This window comes from Dasypus novemcinctus, chromosome 13 (genome assembly GCF_030445035.2).
Source record: "Dasypus novemcinctus isolate mDasNov1 chromosome 13, mDasNov1.1.hap2, whole genome shotgun sequence".
NCBI classification, from domain to species: domain Eukaryota; kingdom Metazoa; phylum Chordata; class Mammalia; order Cingulata; family Dasypodidae; genus Dasypus; species Dasypus novemcinctus.
The window spans coordinates 95,798,799-95,818,425 of NC_080685.1; the positions used below are offsets into that span (position 1 = coordinate 95,798,799).

A 19,627-nucleotide genomic window follows, 5' to 3' on the forward strand; every position below is an offset into this window, starting at 1 on the left:
TGTATCTTAGAATTAGCTTAAGAAAAGGCATTCTCTATTTATAATTTGTGAATGGTTATCCTAGAAACCCAAGCTTGATTTCTGTATGGCATAACTTATTTCAAGTTTTAACGTTTCTGATTGTAGTTAGATAAATATTCTTCAGTTTAAAACAAATTTTGACAATGGTAAAAGTTAATGTATATTATATTCATCTGTATTCATCATATTATATTCATATGTTTAACATTGCTTTTTAAGCATGTGGGGGAAGATGAGAGTTTAGTACAGAGTTAGGATGACTAGTAGATAGATGGTGCCATCTAATGGTTAATTAAAAAATCTGTTTAGGAAAGAGCATACGCTGAGCATAGTGATTATCTGCTGATTAAATTTAACACTGAAGTCTTTGGTGCTTTAAATATTCAAGATACAAGTTTTATTTAAGCAAGATAAATGTATATCTTCATTTCAATTCATATTGTTTTAAAAATTCAACTTATCAGTGATGATTTTTCATCACATATAAAAGATAGATAAGCAATTAGAACATTTAAAAGTATTGTCAATGTAAAATTTGAGTATAAACCCAATTTTAATAAGCAAGTTAAATTGTCAAAGCTTTCTGCCATCTTTTTTCATTTTTTGTTCCATCATCCTATATGTAGTTAAAATTTAGGTTTTGTGGGACCACAGTTCTATTGTTAGAATTCATTTTTCTTTCTTTCCTTCCCCTCTCTTCCTTCATTGCTTTGCAGCCAACTGAGTAACCATACATGCACAAGTCTTTTCTGGACAGTCCATTCTATTTTATTGGTTCAATGTCTAACCCTATGCAATATCACTTTGTTTTAATTACTCTAGCTCTAAAATTATTCTTGATGTCTGGTAGAGCATTTTCCTCCCTTTAGTTTTAATTCTGTGCTCATTAATCACTCTTTAATGGCTATTTCAGCTTTTCAAGTACTCTAGTATCAGGAATATAGGTTTCGTAATATGACATTCTGTTAACATCATACTGTTCGGAGGAGTTTTCTCCAGTGTAAAATTTGAAAGTTGTTTCTATATCCTATCCCATTCAAATTTGGCTTCTGTGTACCAGGACCTAAAAAATGGACTGATCACTGCTATGCCTGAATTCGTTTTCCCCCTCATAGAGGCCCTCTAGGCCCTGAAAAATAGATGCATTTCTAGAGTGAGAACAGGACATTGATCAGTTATCACCTAACTTGTCAAAAATAATACTGTTCTGGAAAACTGTTGCTGCTCACTCATTTGCTGTCAGTGCTTTGTAACATGCTCCCGTAAACCATTACATTATACTCCTTAGCGGTGTTAGAATTTCTAAGTAAAATATCTGAGTTTTAATTTTTTGAGCATAGATTATAAATTTTTTATAAAACAAAATAGCTCCTAGTTTACTAAAATGAATACTTACTGAGCACTGTCCTAGACTGGTAGCTGGGTTAGGCATTAGGGAGGGAATGGACTGTGTTTGAGAGTACCTGACACCAGGGAGCTCTCAGGAGAGGCAGACAAGGAAACTGGCAGGTTTGATCCATGGCCTCTAACCCAGCCTTAATGTCAGAGAAGCCTTTCTAGGAGAGGCCATATCAGAGAAAGTTCTGCAAAGTTAAGAAGAATCTGTAGTGTCAAGTGAAAAGGGAAGGGAAGCAGAGAAGGGCAGTTTAATCCAGTAAGATCTGGAGTGACGTAAGAACCTGGGACTGGACGGAAACATTATAACACCTCTTATAAATTAGCAACTCTGCCTTAGAAATGACTTCCTTGATATGGGAATGATCAGTAATTTATTCTAGACAACCAGTAAAAGCTCTCTCTGTTTTTCAATGGTGATTTTCAGAGGACTCTGATTCCCTTCTTTTAATTGTAAGACTATTTGCATCTAATATGTACAAAGGAATTGCTGTAGTAGTTTATACCTCTAACCCCTTGATATTTTCACCCTAAAGAGAGAGAATAATGTGGTCAACTTGTGGTCCACTTGGTCAGTTATTTTTCACCCACCCATTTAACTGAATAGTGACTTGCCCAAAATTACACTCTAAGAAGTAACAAAGTTGATTGGAATCTAGTTCTCAGAAATATTTTTCTTCCTTTACTGCTTTGAAACTTTAACTGCTGGGTGGAAGAATACCTTCACATGCAGAGAAGGGCAAGAATGTGGGAAATAATTTTCAAATGATTTGAAGGAGTCTGGTGCCAAAAGAGTAAGAGGCAAGAGGAGTGGACTCATTCTCTTTAACTTAGTGATCATAGTGGTAAAAATCCTGACTTGGCCTTTAGGTATTCACACCAGCCTGGACCTAGAACTTTATTTAGAGAAGCTCACACACCCAGCAGCACAGTTGCTCCACACAACCCTGCCCCTCAAAAAATTGTGGAATCTAGTAGTCTTACAAAAGTTTCTATGCGTAAGGAGAGCCGCCCAGCGCGAAAGAAAGTGCAGCCTGCCCAGGAATGGCGCCACACACACGGAGAGCTGACACAGCAAGATGGCGCAACAAAAAGAAACACAGATTCCCATGCTGCTGACAATACCAGAAGCGGGCAAAGAAGACGCAGCAAATAGACACAGAGAACAGACAACCGGGGTGGGGGGGGAAGGCGGGAGAAATAAATAAATCTTTAAAAAAATAAAAAATAAAAGTTTCTATGAAGGGAAGGATATGGTATCTAAACCCTTTCTTTTGCTCTACTATGACTTTCAAACTAGTGTCCCTTCTAAACTGTTCATTAAATAATACCAGATCCTTACTAATAAAAAAATTGTGTTAATTCTTTTTCCTTTATAAGTAACAAATGCTATTTTTCTATTAGTTTCTTTTTAATTTGTTCCTTAGTGTGAAATAGATTCAAATCTATCCTCTTCTTTAAAAAAAATTTTTTTTTGAGCCATTGGATTTCCTATAGTTGTTACCTAATTAATTATCATCTATCACCACTTATTTGTTTCCTTATTTTGAAAATTCTCAAAATTCCTCAATGGGTATGTAATTTCTAAATATTTTTATTACAATAACTTTAGCCATTTGAGACTTGTTTAAAATAGGATCTTTTTCGCCTTTCTCTCAAGCCAGTTGTTAATCTCAATCCCCTAAGTTTTATATTCCTCTATCCTTTTTTTCCTTTTTTATATACTTTCTTATTTTTATTTTTTATAGATACTTAGAATACATAAATGTTACATAAAAATATAGGGGATTTCCGTATGTCCCACTTCTCTATCCTTTTTTGGTAGCCTGTTGTCATTTTTAATCCTTACATTTAAATAGCATTTCTGTAATCAAATTTATGGATATCATTGTAGATCATTATCTGTTTTTTCTAAAGATAGATTTTGTAGTAAGTTATCTATATGATCTGTATATATTGAAAATTTATATATCTTTTTACTGTTTTTCTGCAATATAATATATTTTCATATTTGGTATAGGAACTTTTTATTTTCGTTTGATGAATTTAATTGCTCTTCTCTGAAGCTTCTTACTGTTTTTAGTTTTATTTTGAAGTTAGAGACCATAGCTGCTTTAAGAAGAATTTGATAGTATAATATCAGTGCTGATTTTTATTTGACTTGTATCATTATTTAAAATCTTTTTTTTTTTTTTTTTTGCCACATTTTACTGAGCAGATATTTTCATTAACCTTTATCAGTGTTTGGCTTCTGGTGGGGTAGTAACCTTGTAGTTAACCATGTAGAACTTCATTTTGTTTTGATGTATTGTTTCCTTAATACGCTGAGGTCTCATGCCCAAGCTAGTGTTCCTAGGACCTTCTGCAAAATTAATGAACTTATTCTCAATTCCTTCATTCAGATAGTTGTTAAAGGTTTTAAATAACACGGTTCTATGGAGTGCTTCTCTTTAAGCAGATTCTGAGTCATTGAGTCTTGTATACAATCTTACATCCTTTCGTATATTTTCTTTCTGTCTACCTATCTATCTCTCTGTTATCTCTCTGTCTCAACACTCAATCACATATGCAACTATTGTGGTGGTTCTTGAAAAATAATTAGCATGTGGCATTTAATCCACAATCCATATTTCATTTACTTGGAAGAGGATCATTTGGTAAAGCATGTATATGGACTGCTGCCTTTTTATGTATTCATAAAATCAATGAATAATCTAAATTTGTTAGGTGATGTAGCAGTTTGATATTATTGATGAATTCCACAAAGAAATATTAGATTATGTTTGTAAACTGGTCTTTTTCTCTGGTCATAGTAGAGTGTATTGGATTCAGAGGTTTTACTTTCACTTGATCAAATAATGATTAAGGCTTTGATTGGGCCACATCAGCAGGCTATTGCATCCCTACCCCTTGGTGGGTGGGAATCACAGACAAACTGCTCTGCTGAGAAGCGGGGTTGGAGTTTTGAGCTGAAGCCCCAGGAAGTAAGCACACAGAGGAGCTTGGTCATGAGGAAAGAGAGAAGACCCTGGGAAGAGAAACAAGCTGTACACCTGATAGTCTACAGTTGGCCTTGTGGAGATGGCAGAGGAGCTGAGCATAAAGCTCAAACTCCTTAACAATTTTCACTGTCCTCTGCTGCTTTTCCCGTTGTTTATGCTGTAGCTATTACTCTTTTTCCTTTAGGTACCATTCTCTCTTGCCTCTGGGCCTTTTGACCTTAAATACTCTTTCTTTCTTTTGCTTTACTCCCTTCCTCTTCTTTCTTCCAGATTAATCTTACTAAGTCATCTTATTTCAGTTTAGCTCCAGGAAGCTTTCTCTGCTCTCCAAATCCGGGTTAGGTGTTGTATCTTATTAGGTCCATGAATTCAGGGGCCACATTTGTTTTGTTCAGAGTTGCATTCTTATTCTTAGTATTTATTTAATAAATTAATGTACAATTAGTACTTCTCATACTTTTCCACTGATAGAAAAGAGAACACTTATTCCCTAGGAGTAGCATGATGATACCTGCAAAAAGCATTTGTTTTATTTTTTAAATTTCAGCAAAATTTTTATTTTATTTTTATCTATTTAAATTGTAAAAGTATCATTATTAAATTACATACTATCTCCCTAAATAGCCAGTTAAAATGGACAGTCCTAAAGTTGTTTCATCGTGCACCACCAAATTTCTTTCTAAATTTCATCATTCCATTACTCAGTTGCTCTTTTTGATCGACACATTCTTTCTTCTGCTGTTTTTCAGATGCTCATTTGGTTTCAAGTGACCCTTAACTTGCAGCACTACTCCCTTATTTTATAAAACATTTCCTATTGAAATTAGGCCCTACTTTAATGATTTAAAATTTGCATTTATGACATCTAAGGGTCAAGATTCAAACAGCTTTCCATTTAAATTCTGCTTCATCACTGCCAGGCTTATTCGATGGTTGCTCAGTAACTCTGCAACTGAGATGAGAGTGAAGGTATCCCATCTGCAAAGCTCTACACTCTTGGATGTAGTTTTTCTTTAAAATTTCAAATATTTTTGCTTTCACTATATCTTATACATGTATTAAACCAACAAAAAAGGTAGGAAGACATCACAGCAAATGAAGCTCCACGTTTTGAGTTGGGAATGTGAGTGAATGGTCCTTAACATTCAAAATGCTGTAGTCTCATAGGAGCACAATATGATGTTGTGATTTTTATCACTAAAACATGCTGGACTTGTTTATTTAGTAGTGATAAGAAAATATGATATGCTGTAAATTTTAAAGACTTTTGATAGCATGAATATGCGCTCAGACCCAGTGAAGCCATATGCCCTTGAACCATGCAATGTTTTCAGCACAGTTCTAAACTAAACAGGTCTAGGGGAGAAATGTTTTAAGGGTGAGCAAAGAATGGTTTAATCACTTTTAAGAGGGCAACTAGCTGACATGTTAAAATTCAGGTTGAAGGTGGTATCTCTTTAAAAGATTTGAAAGAAACTGCTTTAATTTATCAGAATTTTGATAGATATGAATTAGTCCTGAAACGAGCATATCTGAAACTGACATTACAAATTGGCTTTAACTAGAAGATTCTCCTGCAATTGGGGACAAATTTTCAGAATCTTACTCAGCAATGAAGAGGTAACTGAAAAGGAAGAGCAAAGAATCAACAAAAAAGCAAACAAGGAGTAAGTGGCCTCAGATATTATCCCTAGCACTCATTCAGATATTTTTGAGGAATTCATGCACACTGAATAGGCAGTAAAAAATTTTTGAGGCAGTTAGCCCTAATTTATATTTCAAAAGAATGACTTTGCTTTGCTTTAGGGGAGATTTGCCAGGAAAATAAATCTGTCTTAGTCTAAACTTAATTGTAATTGTAATTTTGAAGCTTCAAATGAAAAGTGTTTCTGAAGAGATATCTCCTCCAGAGAATGTTTGGTAATACTACAAGTATTTGGTTTAAATACATTATGTAAATACACGAAGTATATTATTATTAATATGGTAAAGTATGTTAAGTATTTAGTTTTCTAAACTTAATAAATCTTTGAATTTTCTTTTTTTCCCAATATTTTTCAAGATTGATTTTGTATTTATTTGTTATGATATTTGAATGGAATTTCAATTTACTATATGGTACTTATACTCAGTGTAAGTAAAGTTTATTGATGATTTACCATGTGAAACAAGTTGGGTAGCATTGTTGCATCAACCTGGCCTGGAAACTGTTTCATTCAGGGAGTCAGTTTTATTTCTCAACTCTGAGGCAACTTCCCACACCACTGTTGTCACTTGGCCCTTTAAGTTTCTCAGCAGTGAGTTATATCGCTTATCAGTAAATGCTCTTTTTTTAATGGATTATTTTATAAAACCCAAGAATTAAAAGTTATGTATTATTATATTCCTTTCTTTGATATTTATGTTATTTTTCCAATTTTCATTATTTATATCATTATATAAAATGTTTAAGGAGGATTTTATTTGTGGAGGTAACTGAGATGTTGCAAAAGGAAATTTAAACCTATCAAATTAATCTTTATCCTCCTACATTGTTTCTTGGAATCGCTAATTAATTTTCTACTTTACATCTAAACCAAAGAAAAACAAATTGTGGAATTTTTCTGATTAAAAAATATATATAGGGCTTTCAAATAGAAAACACATATTTCTTTTAAGATGCAAGTTGATTTCTTACATAGTTCGTATTTTGGTCAAGAGATAGAATTGCATCTATTAAATGAATTATTAAAGTATCCATGACATGTGGCGAGGGGACAAGCATTTCATACCCAGCAGGACAAATGAGCAGTACAGCTCTTACATTGCAAACAGTAAGTTCTTTCTTTTTAGCCCACCTCTCTCTCTTTTTTAAGGAAAGATTAAAAATTAAGGAAAAATTAAAAAGCTTAGGTACTTTTTGTTTAATTTTGCATTTAAAATGTAGGTTTCATAAAGTCTATTTTAGAAGTTCTAATGAATTTGTTTTCATAGAAATGCCTTTTATTTAATGTTGAGTATTATTGTGGTGCAAATGAATAAACACTAAAATATTAGAGTTTAATAAATAACTATTTCCTGCGACTCAGTGCCAAATATTCATACTTAATTATTTATGTGTATCCTAGTATTTTTCTCATAAAAGTAATATAGAAAATGTTTTTTATGACAAACTCTAAAATGAAATTTAAGTGAATTCTCTAAGACTTTCCTACTCAGATGTATTTACTTTTTCTTTGTATTTTATAAGACTATAGTTTTATCATTTTCTTTCAATGGCCAGTACATCAGAAGTTAAAATGAATTTGACTACTATTATTTAGTCTTGAATTTTGACAACAGTGGTATTGTTTTTAAAAAAAGTTTGTCTTTTTTTGTAAATATATTCATTTCTATATACAGAATAAAAAGAACTAGTAAAGCCAGTTCAGTTTATATAACATAAATAATCATTAACCTCAGGCAAACTAAACTGTCTTTTCTAATGAGATACTTTGTGCCCTTCATCACTTTGCAGTATTGCTTTTAGATAATTCATATAGCTCACAGACAGCTTAATTCTTTGTTGAGTACCACTAATACTATCAAGCTTATTGTTATGTAGAATATCTGTAATTTTCAAATTCTTATTTATTTTATTAACTTTTCATATGATATAAAAAGGTGTATTATGATTTTGGTTTCTAAGCATAATCCTAAAACTAATTTTAAAATAGTTTGCAAAAGTCTCTGGAATGGGAAAAATTATTATTCCATTTTTATAATTCATATATTTATTTTGAGAAAACATTAGAATTTTGCAAATTTGGATTCTGTGAAAGTGAAACATAAGTGAATTTTAAGTTATTGTTAAATTAGTTAGATTCAGTTCTTCAAATATATATATTATGTTTAATCACTGTATGCTGATAGGAATTTTGAAGTTCCCTCTTAAGAATTAATCTGTATTTTAAATACCACTGATGTGTCTATAGTGGATGATATAGAATGCTTAAAAAGAATGGGTTTATGTGTAAATTAACCATAATTTCAGAAATACTTATGCAGAATGACTTTATATGCAGATTCTTTGAATAGATAGCATTTTAGGGAGAAATTTTGATCTTATATGCAGTGAAAATATATTTTATATCAATGAGGCCTAAATTAGTGTAATTTTATTTAATCATTTATTGTAGGTGTAAGGCATTCATGTCTTTAGTTTAATTTCAGTGTGTTTTTTAATTGCAGTTTTATGCACAGCTAGGATTTATCAAAATTTTTATATTTAGAATTATTAATAGCCAACTTCTGGTATCATCACATCATTTGAAGTAATAAATATTTCAGTTCTGAGCTAAGGATGACAAATAGAAGTCTGAATCTTTTTACTATTTTCTGTTAGAAAATTAATTTACAACATTAGAAAATTTATTACTACATTTCTTGGCCACAACCATATTATACTTTTTAATTTTTAAATACGTAAAATATTTACATTGAATGGGGGAAATGGTCATTTAGTCAGAAAATGGGTAATAAAAAGGAAGTTGTGTCGGTAGTGTATTTATATCAGGCCTCTTTCATCTTTTCCTAGTGGGGAAAGAGTTTTTTAAAAATTTGTCCAAAGTTACACATTTGTTTATCTAAAATTTTGTAATGTAAGAGATTTACCATTAAGAAAGCCTAGCACTGTATATCATTTGCCAGTTTGATATGTATTTAGTGAGTGAAGTATTATGAAATCTTTCTCATGGAATAGGGAAAGCTCCCATTATCTTTTATAACTAACCTGACCTTCACCAGAGTACCACATTCAGGTTTCCTGCTCTTTACTAGGCACTGGCATTAAATATTTCCTGGTATTTCTGATGTAACTTGTCAAAACTGAACTTATTATCTGTGTCTCTCCTTTTTCTTTACCCTTCCCCATGCCCCCTTTCCCTGTGCTCAGTTTGTATTTCCCCTTGCATTTTTCATTATTGTTAATGGTATTACTATTCACCCACTCATTCAAGGTAGAAACTTTGAAATTATCTTTTCTGTCTCTTCTTCCTCATCCTATACATCTTGTTGATCAAGGCATTATCAGTCTCGATTGAACAAAGTACTCTGGAATTCACTCCTCTTTTTTTTTTAACCACTGCTGCTACTTAGTTTAAGAACTTTGTAATTTGCTGGGCACTTTTCAGCTGTCTCAAGTTGACTTCTTGCCACCATTCACTCCCTGCTGTATTCCAGTTTTCTAATTGTTTTCAGCATTATAATTCTATGAGACAAACCTGTAATCATGTTGCTTCCCAAGTATAAAATCTTGAGAATGGCATTAAAGTTTCTTTCACAATTTGGACCCCACTTTCATTTCTAGTCTCACCTCCTCTGGTATATTTTTTATCTTTTTTGAACATACATCCATTAATTCTCACAATGTCTATTCGATGCCAGGTGTGTATAGAGGTTGTCATAGTCATGACTCTTGTTCATTTTGTTTCTGGGTCTCTGCCATGAAATTTCATCTGCCCATTTATTGTTTATAGAGTTTCTATTAATCTTTCAAGCCCTGCACAAGTGTTATCTCCCTTCCGAAGCCCTTTGTAACTTCCCCAGGTAGTGTTTCTTCTTTGTGTTCCAGTAATGCTTTATATTCATACCTCAGTTATAGTACATACTCTGTTACATTATCCTTATTTATAGTTGTTCTTTCCTGCTAAGTTAGGTTAAAAATGTAAAGAAAGGAGATGAACTAAGGCTTGAGGCAAGGGATAAGAACAGACAAGGAGAGAAGGCGGGAGGAGAAGCAGAGCAGTGGTTAAAAAACAGACTGTGGGGAAGCGGATGTGGCTCAACTGATAGAGCGTCCGTCTACCATATGGAGGGTCCAGGGTTCTATCTCCAGGGCCTCCTGACCTGTGTGGTGAGCTGGCCCACGTGCAGTGCTGCCGCATGCAAGGAGTGCCATGCCATGCAGGGGCACCCGCAAGTAGGGGTGCCCCACGCTCAAGGAGTGCATCCCACAAGGAGAGCTGTCCTGCGTGAAAAAAGTGCAGCCCGCCCAGGTGGTGCCACACACATGGAGAGCTGACGCAGCAGGATGACACAACAACAACAACAAAATGAAATGCAGTTTCCCAGTTCTGCCAGATAATGCAAGCGGATGCAGAAGAACACACAGCGAATGGACACAGAGCAGACAATGCGGGGAAAGGGGAGAAAAATAAATAAGTCTAAAAAAAAAAGAAAAAAACAGGCTATGGAGCTTGGTGGGGTTTGAATTCTGACTCTTCCTACTTGGTAGCTGGGCACATAGTTTAATATCTCTGGGGATAATAATAGGGCCATTGTGAATATTAAATGTGTTAATATATGTGAACTGCTTAGAATAGTGAATCGCACATCATATGTGCTATATGTGTTTGTTGCTATTGTTATTAGCAATACTAGCTTTCTCATTTCTTTCTTAAATGAAGTAAGCACGGTTTTTCCCTCTCACCTGGTCTTCAAGAAAAGGGAGATTTTTAGGCTGCTTAATACCTAATTTTGTGAGGCCTCTTAAGGAGTCAAATTTCCAAAGGTGTTTGTACCTGGGATAACAGGGAAGTTTCTATGTATGTTTGCTGTTTAGAATGTAATATTGAAGTACTGCTTCCTTCCGCTGCTTCCCAGCAGATTCGGTCCTGCTCCACCTTCCTGGCTACTAGTGATGCTGATGATATTTCTTCTGTTCTTATTTTTACCTCGTCTTTTAGAATTCATGCACACCACTGTTTTTTACGACATGTGACATGACTTCTTTTATTAAAAGATTGTTTTCTTCCTTGTCCATGCTCCAACCTGAGAATGCCACGGATAGGACTGATGTTTGGGTGTAACTTGATTCTAGCAGCACGATCTGTCCCTCAGCACCTGCCTGATACCCGGATACAACCCATGGCATGCCCACCGTTCCCTCCCCTCTCATTGCCCCTCCCCTGTGATATCCCTCTCTGCTCCATCTCTACCATAACACTGTTAACGCAGCTTTGAGAAGACTGTGATGTCCTGTTCAGTTCTGTGTCTTGGAGGCTTAACTTTCACAAATAATGAAGCACTTACCATTGACCAGTTGGTGATTTCATTTTTAACAAATGAGTTAGATGCTAGTTCCCAACAGCTCTTCTGATCAGAGAAAGAATCTTGGAGGAGATGGCAGTTTAGTGCTGCTTGAGGGATGAAGAAAGGATAAATTGTAGGTTTTAGGGGGTGTTTAAGGCTAAGGATTCATACTCAGCTAATACTTGAGTATTATATGTAAGGCCATGAGGACACAAAAATTTAGTTTCCTGTTTAACTCCAAATGACTGGTGGAGTGGCATATAATGCCAACATTGAAAGGAAGGAGAGAACAGCTGTGAACTGGAGATGAAGATTCTGTCTCTTTTCACTCTGTTCTCCCTGGGTGACTTCAGTCTTTTCTCTGAGACTTATGTATCTGGTAGCTCTTTATAATAAAGTTTTGCTCAGTTTCTGGAAATACAGTGATCTCCTGTCTCTGCGCCTTTACATATGCAGTTTCTTCTGCCTGAATAGTTCTGACTTGGCTAATTCTGACTGTTTCTTACACTATCACCAGAGAGGGCATACCTTCCAGAAAAGCTTACCCATGCCTCAGCACTGGATTAAGTTGCTGTGGTGTGCATAGCCCCTGGGCTTCCCACCATTGCCTTTACTGCACTGTATTATAACTGCCTTCACTAGCGTCTTCGTGGAGGACAGGAACTGTGTGTATCCCGACACCTACTGCCTGGTTGATGCTCCAAAAATATTTGTTGGTTGAGTGAATGAGTGACCTATGGTAGAGGGAAGACTAGGCATTCTAGGCAAGGGCAAGAGGATGAACAAAATCAAGTAGTATGGAAGTGCAGGTCGCTGATTCTAAGGCAGGGAGTAGAATCTTTTTTATTTTTTTATTTATTTCTCCCCCCCCTTCCCCCAGTTATCTGTTCTCTGTGTCCATTCATTTCATATTCTTCTGTGACTGCTTCTATCCTTATCAGAGGCACCGGGAATCTGTAATTTCTTTTTTTGTTGTGTCATCTTGCTGCGTCAACTCTCCGAGTGTGGGGCACCATTCCTGGGCAGGCTGCACTTTCTTTTGTGCTGGGCGGCTCTCTTTACAGGGTGCACTCCTTGCCCATGGGGCTCCCATACGCAGGGACACCCTTGCGTGGCAGGGCACTTCTTACGCTTATCAGCGATGCGCGTGGGCCAGCTCCACACGGGTCAAGGAGGCCGGGGTTTGAACCGTGGACCTCCCATGTAGTAGGCGGACACCCTAACCACTGGGCCAAGTCTGCTTCCAGGGAGTGGAATCATTTGACTGGAGTGTAACAATGAAAAGAAAGGCTGGAGTGTTGAAAGCCAGGTTAGAGAATACAGAATTTATTTAGTAAGTAAGGGCCATTGATGCTTTTAGAGAAAATAATAATGCAGTTTCTCATGAGTTTGATTAAGCAATATACCATTTCATGGCAAATAGTCTTTCTAATTCTTGTTAAATTTTTTGTAATATTCTTCAATGCATCAAACATACAATAACTGCTTATTTTATAGACTTCTGTCTTTCTTTTAAGACTACTTTTTCCAACATAATTTCTAGGGAAACTGTTAGATTTTAATGAATGCTGTTGAATGAATTCAACAACCACCATTAAACTGTACAGTTTATTTTTCTTATAAACTGAACTATTTAAAATTGTAACAATCAAAAATATGTTTTTAATACTGCAGTAATCTAACATATTTGTGGGGTTTCCTTTTTATTTGTAGCTTTAAAAAAATAAATGCTTACAGCTGTGACTTTTTTCTCTCTAGTATCACCAGAGGCAGTTGGATTTTTGTCAGCTGTTGGGGTGTTTATTATCTTGATGCTGCTCCTTTTTCTCTATATTAATAAGAAGTTCTGTTTTGAAAATGTTGGCGGGTTTCCAGATCTTGGTTCAGGATGCAATGCAAGGAAGAATTCGCAAGATAAAATTTGTAAGTATCGTGTCACTGCTCTGCTTCCTCTTGTTTGTTTTTTATTTCTGCTCTTATATTTTTTATTTGGTTTAAAAATATATGCAATAAAACATAATAAATATATAGTATATGAAAATTTGAGCTACTATCTTGTAAGTGTAAAAGATCTATTGTAACTAATGTTCAATTATCCTCTTGTTGTCCACTAATTGCTAATGTATTGCATAAAGATTGTCTACTGTCATAATTACATTTTAATTTTTCATATATAATGTATGCTTTTGAGCCTGTAATATGAACAGATAAGCCTTAGGAAGAAGGAAGTAGCTTGATGCTTTGTATGCCTTAAATCCGTTGTCAAGATAACCTGGAGAGCTTTTTCACCCTGTCCCTAAAGGACTTTTGAAAATGATGACCCTCTTTCTTTACCTGCTCTTAAAGTCTCACCTGATATATAATTTGGATAACGTGGCTTTTCCAATTTACTTTTAAAAAGTAGTGTTGATAGAGTTTAATTATAAAAAGTAGTGTTCCATGCCCTCCTTTGGCACCATAGGCATTATACAATTTAAATATTAGTTTTACTAGATGCCATCATTATGAGGGCTTTGATATTGTTCTTTCTTTTATGGAAAAGTTTTCCTTGACGTTATTCTTTTAATTATAATAAGAGTTCTTTCTCTGCTATTTCTGAAAACTGGCTTATATAAATGATAGTATGAGCAAGTTGAGAATTATTAAAAGCAAGGTATTAATTTAGAAGGATTCTGAGGAACAATAGCAAAGTAACCATAAAACTTTTCTTCTTATGTATATATGTTGGAGAGATGCTTTTCTTTTACTTCTGATAACTTAAAAGGTGATAGCCCCAAAGATCTTTGACTTTTGGGAAAGGAACTATAGTACTTTATATGATTTTGATATGATTAAGTCCATTGTTTCTCGTACATCATCCCTGTCTTACATTCTGTTCATTTTTGTAGAATGAGCTGATTAAAAGAGATCTCTTTTAGTCACCTCCAATAATTCTCTGATTCAGAAATTATCATGCAGAAATTCTCATTCTCATTCAGGGTCATTCCCAAAAATCCCTTTACACTCTTACAGATTGAGGACCTCAAAGGGCTTTTGTTTATGTGGCTTATATCTATTGATATTTACCATATTTGAAGTTACAATTGAGAAAAATTTAAAGATATTTTTATAATAAAAAATAAACTATTAAATATTAATGTAAGTAACTTTGTAAATAAAGCCAAATATTTTGTTTTTTCCAAAACCAAAAATGATGAGAAAATTGGCATTGTTATACTTTTTTTTTGCAAATATTTTAAATGTCTGTTGTAAAAGATAATAGCTGGATTCTCATAGCTACTTCTGAATTCACCCTGCCATGTAGCGTCTGGAAAATCTTAGTGTTCACTCATGAGCAAATGAGAGTAAAAATTTAAGTATTGCCTTGGTAGTAGTATAAAAATAGTTTTGACTTTGAGGTTCCCTTGAAAGGATGTTGAGGGCCTTCTTAGTTTTTCTGAGCCTTGTTTTTTTTTCTGTTTATTAAGTAAGAATTTAATATCTATATCCTGGAATTATTGGAAGATTCAGTAAGATAAAATTTATAAATCACAGTGGCTTCCATGTAAGAGCCATTCAACATGTGGTTTTTCCTCTGCCCTCCCCTCTTCCAGACTCTTCACAAAATTTATGTTTTCCCATTTGGTTCCTCTTTAATGAGTTATCTTTTCCTCTTAATATTTTAATTTAAAATGAAATTGGTAGTGTATGATAATAAGATATAATAGTTCCCCAATATAGACTATTAATAAAGAAACTAAAGTACATAATAAAAATCCTTTTTATACTTCTTCTTTGCAGGTATAAACAATAGTATTTGAGGGAAACTATTTTCTTGCTGCTATTATGATAGCTGTGGAGTGGGGAAAATGTCATTACATTTAAACCAAGTGATTTGATTTTTTTTTCCGGAAGAGTCTTTACATCAACATACTTCTTCCAATACATAATGTATTTACTAAAAGATTACAAGCCGCTATGTGAAATACTAATATTGAGCTGATGAATAGCAACGTTTAAGTAAGTGTTAAATTCAAGTTTCAAAGTGTTTGATAATTTGAGAAGAGAACATTCCATTATTTCATCTTTTAGGAATAAAGAATTAGAAAATGGCATTTTTCAAAAATTTTCAGCAGAATCTCCCTTCGGTGTCTTCTCTGGTGGACACAATCAGCAGTGCTGTGGAGGACTTGACCACGGCTGTCGGGGAGGTCAGCCATGCTTTATCTGACTCAGTTACTGCACAGGTAACAAGTGTGATAAATGGCTTTCACCCAGAAGATGAAAACTCTGTAGTAGAAGATGCTAGAGAAACTTCTAAACAAGAAAATATCACATTACCAGAAGTCTCCAAAGACTCTAATTGTCAAAAAGCACAGTCCAATTTAGAGCACAGAACAAAACAAATAAATTGTCATAATACTTCAGTTTCACAAAAACAAGATCAAAATAGGCATGAAAAAGGAATATTTAAACATATTAACGATAGGCAGCAGACTCTATCAAAATATCATGAAACTGGTAATGCCGATGATTCTTTTAAAGGCCGTGCGAGTGATGGGGGGCCATCAGTTCTCAATCAGAATATGTGGGCTGGATCTGCTTGTCAAGAACTTGAAAGTACTGACAGGTGTAAAATAATTGGATCAGGAATCTCTGCTAATGGTAAGAATGTTTTACAGGAGGTAAAATATTTAGAAATGAAAGGAAATCAAGAGAAAACCAGTGGAATAAAAATACTACACAGACAAAAGAAATATGTTGCTACAGATTACCGTAAACTAGAAGAAGATACTAAATCTCAGCATGTCTTTTTGGGAAGAGAACAAGAGAAAATGGGGCATTTCAATAAAAATAAACATCTCATTGATTTCGGTCATTCTGATCATTTAAAGAAAGATGAACATCATATTAAAAGTAAAGGATTAAAAGGGAAAGCATGTTCAGGAAATAAGTTTTCTTCAAAAGATATTTCGACAAACGGTAGACATATGATACAAAAACCTATTACAAAAGAAGAGGTACATCCAGCATCATCAACTAATTCGAAAGATAGGTTGCATGAAAAAAACAAAGAACAAATAAATCAAACAAAATACTACAAAATAAAAGGAGACATAAAGACAATGAAAAATGAAGCCATATTTGCCAAGAAAGGAAAAGCAAAAAATAAAGATGAAAACTATTCTAAGATAATACCAGAAAAAGGTGAGGTCTCCTAATGTTGATGTGAGTGGTCAAATTTTCTAATCTTTTTTAAATTAGGGAACATCTTCCAATTTCCTTTACATGTCTATTTATCTAATTTAAGACTTCCTTGAATCTTACTGAGAGATAGTTCTAAAGTATTTCCAAAGTATTCAGTTTTTTTCCTCACTCATTTCAAGAGCATTCATGTTATTTGTACACCAAGAAAAGTATTACCCCTTGTTCCTGAGTTAATTGGCCAACAATTCAGTGTCCTTAATTTTTCTTACCTTCCATTTATTTTATAACCAGAAACTCCATGGTTCTTAAGTAATGTGCATATTTTATCTGATGTTTATGTGGCATGTTACAAATGCTGTCTTAGTTTGCCACAGGCCTGCTGATGCAACGTACCAGAAATGAGTTGGCTTTTATAATGGTATTTTATTTAAGGTAAAAGCTTACAGTTCCGAGGCCTTGAAATGTCCAGATCAAAGCACCGTCAGATGTGTTTTGTCACCAAAGTCGGCTGCTGAAGATCCTGGTGTCCTGCCACGTGGTAAAGATGGCAGCCCATCTCTGCTGAGGTCCCAGCCTTCCCCTCCAGAATCTGCTGTGTCCCCGAGCTCAGCTGTGGTCAGCCAGGCAGCCTTTATCTCTTTCTGGACCTCCTCTCTCAGTCTTAGCTGCTGTACTTTCTTCCTAAGTTCAGCTGTGGGCTCTTGGGCATATGGCTCATCTCTTCAGGCCTGGACTGCTCTGTGGGCTCTGTGTCTTGGGGTTTCATGCTTAAGGTTTGCACCTCACAATCCTCGAGTCCTCTCTCACACGACAGGGTAAAAAATGGCGGCTTCCTTTCTCTGTGTCTCTCTCAGTGTGTCTCCATTTATACAAAGCCTCCAGTAAGAGGGCAGAGACACAATCTAAGTCATGCCTCGTTGATATAATTCCACCGAAAAGGCCCTACACCCAGAGGAATGGATTAGTTCAAGAATGTAATCTTTTCTTTTTGGGATTCTTGAAAGAACTTCAAACTGTCACAGATAGATTTTTAAATTTTCTAGTTTTTTAACTTCTCCCTAAATCTTTTATACAATGCTACTCTTCAAATGTATCATAATAGTATTCTATATGAAATGTTTTATATTTTTTCTTGCTGGCAGTAGATCTTATTAACATGCATTAAGATATATATTTTTATTCATTTAGCCATATATTAAGAATTTTACATGGCTGCTTTATGTTTACAATGAGTATACAAAACAATCTGTTCTTAATCATGAGTTCTCTTTATAGATTTAAGATTTCAAAAAAGAATTTAGAGTATTTACCCATAATATCTGTGATAAATTTTAAAACAGTTGACAGTTATTTGGTTTTGTTTGCAGTATTGCTTCATACTGCTAACAGTTACTTCTGGTAATTCCTTAATAATTTCTGTTTTATTGCTGATCTCATCAAAAGGCCAAAAGTATACACTGCACTTATTTGTAAAATATACATCTGGAATTTTTCTGTAAAGTTAGATAAACAAAAAAAACCTGAGTAGTAGTAGAAATAAATAAAAGTAAGACTGTTTCAGTTCTGCTACAAGACTGCATACCTAAAAGGGATCTTCTGCTGTTTATCAATTGTATAAATGGTTTTTAAATGATATAGTAAAGGCTGATCCAGGATAAAGGAGCTAATTTTTTTTTAAAATTCCAGTTTTTTGATAATGTGTCTATTTTGGAGTCTATTCTAAATGCAGATTTTTGAATGTCAGAGTCAGTGGGTTTTGACAGCCCTGTTTTAGTTTTGGTGGTAGCAAAAATAAAGAAATAAAAAAAAATAAAGTAGAATAGTTTACTTTTTTTCCCCCAGAAAATTACAGATTAGCTGATCCATGGACACTAGTAATAAGGACAAGTAGCAATATAGGATTTTAATTTTGTTTTAATTCTCCACCAGTGGTATTAATACACAACTTTAAAACAATTTTTGGAACATAACACATTTAGCATGGGTTATATTATGGAATATTTGAGAAATTTTTGGTTTCTTTAGGTACTAGCCTGCTTGCTAATGAAAACAAATAAAAATACATAAATACCTTGTTACTAGTTATACAAGGTATGGAAAAAGGAGGAAGAGTTTCCTTCTTTATTTTTGAATGCAGAGCTTCTCTAGGAAAAATTTTGTAATAGTTGAAGTTTGGCCATAGAATTTCTAGTTACTCTTCCACAAAAGGCACAGAGCTCTAATTCTGTCTTAAAAGTCCCACCAGCATGTTATCCCACAAAGTGCTAAAAACTCTGAACTGGGAATTTGAAGGCCTAGATTCTCTGGCTGGCTCTGCCATCATCTCAGTGCTGTACACTAGTACTTTCTGCAGTAATGGAAAATTCTAAAAATATCTGCATTGTTAAGATATAGTAGCTATTAGCCGGCCATATGTGGCTGTTGAGCACTTGAAATGTGGTTAATACCACTGAGGAACTGGATTCTAAGTTTAATTAATTTTGAGTTTAAATTTATATAGCCACATGTGTCTGGTGGTGTATATTGTACAATACAAAATATGATATTGGTTACAGCTTTACCTTTTTCAAGGCTTTATTTTACTGAACTATAGAAGTGAAACTTAGACTAGATGTCATCTAAGCTTCCTTACTTTTAACATTCAAATTCTGTCCTATATTTTAAAATTAATCTATGCCTCCCCATCCAAACTTTAAACCTTGATTCCTGTAGTACAAATGATCTCAGCTGAGTATAAAGAGAAAAATAATTAGATTGAACCAACCAATTTTAACTGCTCTGATCGCTTTACTTTTATAATTCTAAGCAGGTTGTGTCTTGGTTTAAATGAATCTTAACATGGTGCAGTTTCAAACTGTTAATGTTTTTTAAAAATGGTAGTCACTAGTGCTATAAAAATCATAAAAGTCATACACTTGAAAATTTTGTTTGAAATTTAGGTGTAGAGTTAAGTAAAATTTTTCTAGTAATCC

The 19,627-nt window shown here is 34.2% G+C and overlaps 2 protein-coding genes across 4 annotated transcripts in view; both read left to right on the top strand.

Annotated features, from left to right (window-relative positions):
* Positions 1–19,627, top strand: part of SYT14 (synaptotagmin 14) — a 274,064-nt gene that overhangs the window by 61,599 nt on the left and 192,838 nt on the right. For all 3 annotated transcript variants that reach the window (XM_004476234.5, XM_023584002.3, XM_071207709.1), the window contains one exon: positions 13,227–13,391. In XM_004476234.5, coding sequence (XP_004476291.1) covers positions 13,227–13,391 — 165 coding nt within the window. The remainder of the gene's footprint in view (positions 1–13,226; positions 13,392–19,627) is intronic.
* LOC139436352 (uncharacterized) lies at positions 15,498–16,669 on the top strand. Its single transcript, XM_071207769.1, has one exon. The coding sequence runs from the start codon at positions 15,557–15,559 to the stop codon at positions 16,667–16,669; it is 1,113 nt and encodes a 370-aa protein (XP_071063870.1). The 5' UTR covers positions 15,498–15,556.

Excerpts from the sequence above, each read along its gene's own strand:
- LOC139436352 (XM_071207769.1), top strand. The coding sequence starts at position 15,557 with ATGGCATTTTTCAAAAATTTTCAGCAGAATCTCCCTTCGGTGTCTTCT.